Source organism: Eptatretus burgeri, chromosome 13, assembly GCF_056783735.1.
Source record: "Eptatretus burgeri isolate ZD-2024b chromosome 13, Ebu_testis_v1, whole genome shotgun sequence".
Classification (NCBI taxonomy): Eukaryota; Metazoa; Chordata; class Myxini; order Myxiniformes; family Myxinidae; genus Eptatretus; species Eptatretus burgeri.
In genome coordinates, this window is record NC_140973.1 from 47,990,512 (window position 1) to 48,000,511 (window position 10,000).

The 10,000-nt window shown below is 48.0% G+C and overlaps 1 protein-coding gene across 5 annotated transcripts in view; it reads right to left on the minus strand.

Moving 5' to 3' along the window:
- Positions 1 to 10,000, minus strand: part of LOC147014419 (dedicator of cytokinesis protein 3-like) — a 381,754-nt gene that overhangs the window by 371,641 nt on the left and 113 nt on the right. For all 5 annotated transcript variants that reach the window (XM_085852361.1, XM_085852356.1, XM_085852357.1 and 2 more), the window contains exon 1: positions 9,263 to 10,000. This exon is cut by the window's right edge. In XM_085852361.1, the coding sequence (XP_085708487.1) occupies positions 9,263 to 9,299 (37 nt within the window). In that variant the 5' untranslated portion in view covers positions 9,300 to 10,000. The remainder of the gene's footprint in view (positions 1 to 9,262) is intronic.

The window sequence follows — 10,000 nt, forward strand, 5'->3', positions numbered from 1 at the left end:
ATTTTGTACAATTAAATTTTTAAATCACAGTACAGTATATAAATTTATCAGAATTATCACAGAAGAATGTTACCTGCACTGCATGAGAAAACCTTCCATCAAAAGCCTCTGTTGTGCAGGTATGCTTTTGAGCTTTCAGAGCATCTTTGTAGGGACGCATTTGGTATCGTTTTTACTGTGCATGAGTCATGGGGTGGACAATATGGACACAGAAGGGAACTCTCAGAAGGGAAAACTGGAAATTTGGATGGAAGAGGGATTGGGGTGGGGGTTAACAGGGTAGAAAAGATAATGGTTTTGGATTGGGGATGATCTGAGATGATGGAGAGCAGCTGTCTTGAAGACGTGGAGGGAACAATAACATTGAGGAGGATGTGGAAGTTGATTCTACAGGCGAGAAAAGAGAAACAAATGAGTGGAGGTGAGCTGCAATGCTGTATTTAGAGAGTTCCACCAGAATGGGTTGATGGTGGACCATGTGAACCCTAAAAAAAAAACCTGAGTGTGGGGGAGGGGTACGGAAAAAAGAGCAGTGGGTGCAAGACCAGAACGAAGGCAGTGGAAGACACAGAGACTACCGACCTATATCGGATGGTGAAGTGATCAGCCTACAGACTCGGCTTCATCGCGGGAGATTGCAATAATGTAAAAGTCTTTGGCTTCAATGGCATCAAGCTGAGCAACATGTGGGGCAAGGGAGCCAGCCCAGAGGGGAGAGCCATACTCCCTCCAGCTGTGCATGAAGGCCTTGTAGGTGGATATGAGTTTAGGTGTGCCAAGCAAAGACTTTGTATGACAGAGAATGCTCAGTTAGTGGCTGGCTTTGAAGGGCTGAAATATGGTTTTCCCAAGAAAGATCATGGCTGAAAGTGAGACCCAGGAGTTTCATAGTTTATAGGAGAATTTTCCAAACAGTCCTTTTGGAGAGAGATCGTGAAAGTGTGAGATTTGTCAAGATTGAAAGACATACAGTACTCCAAATGTTTCAGCAGCTTGTGCTTTTTCTCAAGGTCTCAATAGAAGGAAGAGGCTGCTGTCTGCCTGTCTGAAGGAGGAGGGATGTCACGACAGAGGGTGAAGTAATCAGCAAAAAATAAAGAGGATTTTCCAGAGAGACAGAGAGATCATTCATGAAGATCACGAATAGGACTGGGCCCAGAATACTGACTTGGGGAACTCCTGCCTTGACAGGGAGAGGAGATGAACTAATAAACATTGAGAGCCACACGTTGGCTATGAGAGTAGAAGAAGTCAGTGAGCGATATGTAGAGTTGGCCCTGGATGCAACAGGCAGACAGTTTGGAGAGCAAGGCAGGATAATGAGAGTGCTATGAGACATGATGATACCATTTCTGACTTATTTCCAGTTGTTACTGGAGTTCTTCAGGGGTGTGTACTGGCCCCCACACTTTTCAGCGCTTGTATGGACTGGATTCTGGGGAGGATGTCGGAGAGATCAAGCTGCGGTGCATCGTTTGGGAATGTCAAGATCTCTGACCTTGATTTCGCAGATGATGCAGTCATCTTTGCAGAGACTTTAGAAATCCTTTCGGGGGCCCTCGAGGTGCTGAATGAGGAGTCGGAATGGCTGGGATTAGGGGTTTCCTGAGTCAAAACTAAGATCCAGGCTTCCAATGACATCTTGGATGCTGCTATCTTGTCTGTAACTGTTTGTGGTGAGGATGTTAAGGTAACAGAGATTCACTTACCTTGGCAGTGATATTCATGTCTCTGCTGGCTTTGAGCCAGAGGTCAATAAATGTCTCGTTCAAGCCTGTGGAGTCATGGATTCATGGATCATGGGGTGTGGTGCTGTTGGTACCTGTGCAGGATGACGAAAGTCCGAGTTTTCAGGTCCTTGGTGCTTCCAGTCTTGCTCTACAGATGTGAGTTTTGGACTCTGAGCAGGGATCTGAGAAAGACTTAATTCCTTTGGTACCAGGTCTCTTCGGAGAATCCTTGGCCATCGCTGGTCGGACTATGTGTCCAGCGAGTGGATCCTGAGAGAGATTCAAATGAGATTTGTTACCTGCATAGTCGGAGCATCAGCTGCGGCTAAATGGACATGTGGTTCGTTTTCCTGATGCTGATCCCGTTCACCAGATTCTCTCATTGAGGGAGCCTCGTGAGTGGAGGAGTCCAATCGGCCGACCATATGCATCGTGGTTGTAGCAGGTTGATCAGCATCTCAAGGATATGGGGATGGGCCAAGCATCTGCCTGGAAGATGGCCAGACAGAGTCCCCTGGAGTACCGGCAGAAAGTGGACGCAGCGACGCGCTGCTCCGGCGCATGCTCCCATACCTGACCTGACCTCTTATAGTATGTATGCTATTTCAAAAGGTTGTGGATAGATTTTGACAAAACTTGATGGATGAGTTGCAATTAGGTGACAAGCACAAGTTGCTTAGATTTTGGTGAAGGTTCGGATGTAGATTCGGCCTATCAGTGGAATACAAAACGTAAAGTGTTCAGCCTGGCAGAGTTATGCACTCTACCGAGTGCTGCTGCAATCTTTTTTTTTTACCTCCGCCGCAAAGGTGAAAGAGGTTATATTTTCATTCCTTTCTGTCTGTTTGTTTGTCTGTTTTTTGTTTGTCTGTTTGTTTGTGTACAGTATATCTCAAAAAGTTGTGGACGGATTCAGACGAAACTTGGTGGACAGGTTGGGTGTGTGACAAGGAAGAATTGATTCGGTTTTGGTGAAGATCCGGATACGAATCTGGATACGAGAATTTTTTAATTTTGAAAGTGATTCTTCACCATTAAGAGACAGGGCTAAAAACGATATGTCGCACATTATTTCAAAAATGTATTGGGCCCGATGTGTTCTCATGGATCAGGCATTGCAGGGCAGAGGTATGTGTTCTACCGAGTGCCCTTCTCATTAATAATTTGATGTAACCTTCTCAAAATTCTGATATGCTGTGATCAATAAAATGTCTTTCAAAAATGACAAAATTATAAAGTGCATTTTCAAGAACGTGCTGCAGCTCGTTGCCCACTGAAGGAGGCCGATAAGTGGTATCACTGAAGGAGGCCGATAAGTGGTACTCCCACACAGGTGAGAGTGCCTGCTAGTTATGATTATATTAAAGATAATTATCATGGTATATATATAGAATTTAGATTTGGAAAGGAGAACTCATTCATTTTGTATGCGGCCTGTGGATGCTGGTTGAATCATTGCTGGGAGCGTAGAAGTGCCACTGATGCATTACCTCCTGTAAGTTTGGGAAGAGTTTTGAATTTGTTCAGGGTGCCCGCGATAGCTCTTCACGATGGACACCGTGGGATCGTTCACATCCACAAACTGGTGCTGGCACATGGGACTCCAGGCTTAACATCCGTCCAAGGTACAGCACACACATTATCATCATAACATCATGATAATGATTTTGATAATGACAATGATACGTAATGATAATAATCATAATGATAATGGTCTTCAATGAAAATAATAATGGTACATAATGATAATGGAGTATAATGACAATAATAATTATAATTATAGTGGTACATAATGATAATTAAATATGATAAATAACGATAATGAGAATTATAATGGTACATAATGATCATAGTATTGGTAAATAATGATAATGATTATTATAATGGTGCATGGTGACCATGATGATGCTCATGTATATATATATATATAAATGAAGGGGGAAGTGCGTAAGTGTGTTGAATGAATGTATGTTGTATGTTTCACCAACTCCTCTGAAACGATTTGACCGAGAAAGCTGAAACTTTGTGGGATTGCTCAGGACACCCTGACGGTGTGTTTTCTGAAGTTTCATTTGATTCCATCAAATTTTGAAGAAAATAATAAGAATTCCTCCCAGCTTGGCATTTTCTTCCTTTGCAGGGAGAGGGGGTGCAATTGGAATTATCCGAGCTATATAACCACGATGTATATTATACTTGTATTATAATAAGTTCGCATGTGTTTGCTTCATGTATGTAACGCAGGTTATTTATATTTTTGGGAGCGATCGTGGCAACGATTTGTTGCCTATACACTGCCCAAACAAAGTGAGGCGTCAGAAGATGTCGCACGCTTGCAACAAGATTGCCCGTAAGGCGGGTACTCTGCTATGGCGATAATAATCGTAAAGATAATAAAATTGACCTCCCTGGTCGCTTCCTTAGGGAGCGGGTGCTTCTAGGAATAGTAATGATAGGGATAATATCCACACCCCTCGGCCAATCTCCAAATTTTACACACGTACTGGGGTGCCCAGGGTCAGGTCATGGGCACAAACCACCCCTCACCTTCCCCCCTAGTAAAGAGGTTCTCTGTGTGTATGTACTGTATGTACATCTGAAAATCATAGAAAAAAAACAAACAAACCACATCATGAGACTGAGAGAGAAAGCATCTTGAAACAAGGAAATGAGGCCATTTGGGCCAACATTGCCGTGGTGTACTACCGGATTAATTTTTGCTACACCTTTAAACATCAATCCTCTTGATGGTTTACTCAAGTCCAAATAACCCGATTTTGATCACTTCGCCCAACTTGTGATATATTTATAATTTAAATTTATAAACAAGACCTCATTCGTTTTGGATGCAGTCGGTGGCTGCTGGTTGAATCATTGCTTGGAGCGTCGCTGTGTCATTAAATGTGGTCCCTCCTGTATGTTCGGGCAAGAATTTTTGAACTTGTTAAGGGTGCCGGTGATAGTTTGCCAACTCTTCACGAAGGACACCGTGGGATCTTTCACATCCACAAAAACTAGTGCTGGGATATGGGACTCCAGGCTTTATATCCATCCAACGGCACACACACACACACACACACACACACACACACACACACACACACACACACACACACACACACACACACACACACACACACACACACACACACACACACACACACACACACACACACACACACATTGGTCCCTCCTTCTGCTGTGACACATAAGGATGACGGTTGCAAGTTGGGCCGATATTCGACCCCAGGCTAGACTGCTCAGAGGGGAGAGTGCGTTCCGCTGGGGCCTAGGCCATCCTGCCAGCATAGAAATGAGAAAAGGCGGTGACAGAAAATAGAAGTAAGAGTGGGGAAGGGAACAGTGATGCAATGGACATACAAGGAGAACGGGGGGGGGGGGGGAAGGGGGTTGTAGTGGGAAGGGTGGGGGCAGTATGGGGCTAAATATTCAAACATTTTTTTTGGCATCAACAGGATTCATATTGCTCCAAAAATCACGAATCCTAGACTTGTGTCAAATTGGCAGAGCACTCCCAACATGCAAATGGCACCGCACCTTCGATTAAGCAACTTGATTACATCCCTGGCAAAGGTCGAATGGTTTGTAATCAAACATTCACCATGGATTCCATAGCACACAGCATTGGACATTTCATTTACGATCGACATGGCGGCACAACCAGGCCAACTGCTGAAATTAGTAATTAAACTAGCATAACCCGCGCTCTGCGCGACATGTTGTGGTGGGTGTGTTTGAGAAAGGAACTGATGCAGAGTATCAGTAGTAATTTTACTTTAATGCAGTAAGTGGAATACGATTTCACTGTTTCAGAACCATTTTATTTACTTTTTTTTGTACCATGCACCTCATATGGTCTTTGAGATAATGTAAGCGGAATATCACGTTACTCGAGCGCAGAACAAAGTCGAAGATAGCGCGACACGAAACCACAATCTCGGAAATAATATATAAGATTATCCTTCTGTTCAGGACGTTGGAAAATGTGTTTGTGGACGACAGGAGCAAAATATTAATGCACCACATGGAATCTGGTTGAACAGTGGGTAAAAGGGATAGGCAGGGGGTGTGGAGGAGGAAGAGCAGGGGGTGTGGAGGAGGAAGAGCAGGGGGTGTGGAGGAGGAAAGCAGGGGGTGTGGAGAAGGAAAGCAGGGGGTGTGGAGAAGGAAAGCAGGGGGTGTGGAGAAGGAAAGCAGGGGCTGTGGAGGAGGAAGAGCAGGGGATGTGGAGGAGGAAGAGCAGGGGGTGTGGAGAAGGAAGAGCAGGGGGTGTGGAGGAGGAAGAGCAGGGGGTGTGGAGAAAGAGCAGGGGTGTGGTGGAGAAAGAGCAGGGGGTGTGGTGGAAAAAGAGCAGGGGTGTGGTGGAAAAAGAGCAGGGGGTGTGGTGGAAAAAGAGCAGGGGGTGTGGTGGAAAAAGAGCAGGGGGTGTGGAGGAGAAAGAGCAGGGGGTGTGGAGGAGAAAGAGCAGGGGGTGTGGAGCAGAAAGAGCAGGGGGTGTGGAGGAAAAAGAGCAGGGGGTGTGGAGGAAAAAGAGCAGGGGGTGTGGAGGAAAAAGAGCAGGGGGTGTGGAGGAAAAAGAGCAGGGGGTGTGGAGGAAAAAGAGCAGGGGGTGTGGAGGAAAAAGAGCAGGGGGTGTGGAGGAAAAAGAGCAGGGGGTGTGGAGGAAAAAGAGCAGGGGGTGTGGAGGAAAAAGAGCAGGGGGTGTGGAGGAAAAAGAGCAGGGGGTGTGGAGGAAAAAGAGCAGGGGGTGTGGAGGAAAAAGAGCAGGGGGTGTGGTGGAGAAAGAGCAGGGGGTGTGGTGGGAGACGCTGAGATTGACATTTCTATTTGACAGAAAAGGTCAATCGAAGTGCTCCAAAACAAACAATGTCGGTGAAATCAGGGGACATGGCTGATATATATATATATATATATATATATACATACATACATACATACATACACACACACACACACACACACACACACACACACACACACACACACACACACACACACACACACACACACACACACACACACACACACACACACACACACACACACAAATACACACACTATGCTTTATGGCAATGCGCCATGCACAGGTGTCCGTGCAATGCATATGCTTGCGACGCAATCGCAAGTTGCAATTTTGTGCAATGGTCTATTTGCACCATCGAGCGACTGGAAGGTGCTTGCACTCCCTCGAGTTTCTTCAACAAAAGGGAAATATCACTTTTAAAATGGAAGGCAAGGAGGCACGGCGATCAAAAGGCGAGTGCAGTCATTCGAGCCATTGTACTTCGCGTCATCATATCACCCTCCCTATGGAAAAGGGGCATCACCAAGCAGGGTCTGAACTCTGTAGTCCGAAGTCCATCTGTCTCGGGTCATTTTCATGTACATTGTGTGTTATAATGGTCATTGGATGTGCAACGTGCAATCCAAACAAAAAGGCTAATCGCTAGTTGGACACGATAACGATCCATGATGGCATGCTCACAGCTCATAAAAAGGACTCATGAGGCATAACCCATTATTGGGTGGTTGACGGTCTGGTGAACCAAATCGGCACACACTTGGGTCTCTCCTGATCTGATGCAACACTCTCAGCTCAGGATGCATTGCCAAAAAACCTTCTCCTCTTCCCAAATTCCCTTGCGGTCACACCAAGTGGGAGTCAGAGCAGGGATTTGGCATTTGGCTTGGGTAAACGGGAATTCAAAGACCGACCCTTTTTTAATGCTTTTGTAGGGTATTTGGGCTGGCAGGATGGCCGAGTTTAATGCACACTCATCGCTGAGCCGTTCAGTCGGGGTTCGATTCCTGACCCATCTATAAACCCATCAACCATGGTGGATGTAAAAGATCCCACAGGGGCCTTCACCAAGAGTAGGCGAGCTATCGCCGGCCGGCACCCTGGCCAAATTCCAAATTCCTCATCTGACTTCCTGAGTCGGAGTGGCGACCGGACCAGGATTGCAGCTGAGCCACTGCTTCGACAGCACCTCCGCTCGACATAGGGCATGGTACACGATGGCAATGATGGAAGGTATTTCACGTCCACACCTGAGTGCCAGCACACGAGACAGCCGTCCGATGCAGTGCCACTTCATGATGGTTCACTCAATATTGCAACAGCCTGCCCTTTGAAGCCCCGAGAAGACCTTTTCGGATTCTACCCGGTTGTCAATGTCACCACAGTGAGCTATTCTTTCCAAGGAACGAAAACAGGTGTAATGACAGTTCGTTGCATCCACCTGCTCCGGATTGGACGAAGACCCAAAAGGCTTCACTTGCATCGCTCTGCGGACATTTAAAGCCGATTTACAATAAGACCGGTGTGACCACTCCTCATTTTCATAAATGCCAAGGTGAGCTAATGAAAAAAGCCAAGAATTCACAAGGTTTCGGAAAGGCGATGATAATAGAAAACCAAGACGCCAAGGTCGACAACGAATAACCAAGATCTTGTGAAAAAAAGCCAAGGAGTGGTCACACTGAATAAGACGTAAGTGAATACGAGGTGGAGGCAACACCTCAATGCAGTAAAAAAAAACAAATAAAGAAAACACAAACACTCTTGCTGATCTGAAGCTGCGATTCGTCTAAAATGACTAGACCGTACGACCATACGACATGGTGGCAGCAATTTGAGGAAAAAGCGGTTTTATTAAAATAATGTGCTCGTCTTCACTGGGAGAGAGCGTCAAGCTTCACGAAAGGTGAACAATTCCCAGGTAGGTCGGGATAGGTATACATGCTATCACACAAGGTGAGCGGTAATCGTCGTCGACCCTCGGTGGTGAACGCGCGGGGGGGGTGGTGGGCGAGAGGAGGGTAGGCGAGTGAGGGGTGGTGGGAGAGGGGTGGTGAGAGAGTGGGGGTGGGAGAGGGGGGTGGTGGGAGAGGGGTGGTGGGAGAGTGGGGGTGGGAGAGTGGGGAGGTGGTGGGAGGGGTGGGAGAGTGGAGAGGTGGTGGAGGGGGGTGGGAGAGGGGAGGGGTGGGAGAGTGGAGGGGTGGTGGGAGAGTGAGAGGGTGGAGGTGGGAGAGTGGGGGTGGTGGGAGGGGTGGGAGAGGGGGTGGGAGAGGGGGTGGGAGAGGGGAGGTGGTGGGAGAGTGGAGGGGTGGTGGGAGAGGGGGTGGGAGAGTGGAGGGGTGGTAGGAGGGGGGTGGGAGAGTGGGGGGGGGTAGTGGGAGAAGGGGGGTGGTGCACCACCGAGGGATCTGCTGGTCCCATAATGTTGAGAACGACGTGTTTACCGCGTCGCCAATAAACAAAGGGCTCTGTTCTGTGCAGGAGCTCGAAAAACAGGAGCGTGCGGCGTGCATGGTACATGGTGCATGGTACATGGTACATGGTACATGGTGCATGGTATATGGTACATGGTATTGAGCCGGGCTCGGATCGAGTACGTGCAGAATGGATCAAGCAAGGGGGGGGCACAAACTACCGATCATTCCGAGCACGGAGTACCTTCCCCACCTCGGAGGATCAAAAAGGTGTCGGAACGGCGGTGCGGACTCACCGACGCCGAATTTCTCCTGATCTGTGGGTGTCCACATGGCGGAGGATCGTCAGGGCGAGAAACGGTGGAGATGGAGGACGCGGGCTCGGTGCGAGACGGCACGGCGAGAGCACGTGCCTCCCCGTGCGGTGCCCACGCACACGGCACGACACGGCGCCTTCTCGCGGAGAAGCTCGAGGTGCGCAGGCGACACAGCACGGAGCGGCGCGATGAGACGCCGATCGGTGTGCACGGGTTGTGGGGGGGGGCTGTGTAGGGAGGGTGGCTGTGTGGGGAGGGGGGCTGGACGTACTCCAGCGTCCCCACCGTGCTCCAAATAATCTCCGCGACTGTGCAAGCGGCAGTTTACGTACAAGTTCATCACGAAGGATGATGGCGCGACCGACCATCCCTCTCCAACCGCACACCGAGCTGGTGGATCGTGAATTGTCCTCAAATGGTGAAAATAAAATTCTGTTTCCCTCGTCAGGTGTTCAGGTGTTCAGGTGTCCGTGCTGATGACACACAAACTCACCTGCCCAAGGCCAAAATAACACCGGATAACTTTCTTGTGAATTTCCCTCATCAGATGCAAACTTCTTCCACCGCGAGGTTGTCTCGTCGTGTCGAAAAGTGAACACAAAATTGGACGTAAGTCCATGGAAATCTCTCGGATGGAAATTTGGCGATGCCTCGTCTGGAATATTGTGCTCAGTTTAGTCATCAACTTTCAGGATGACGAAGGGGTCACACACCGTT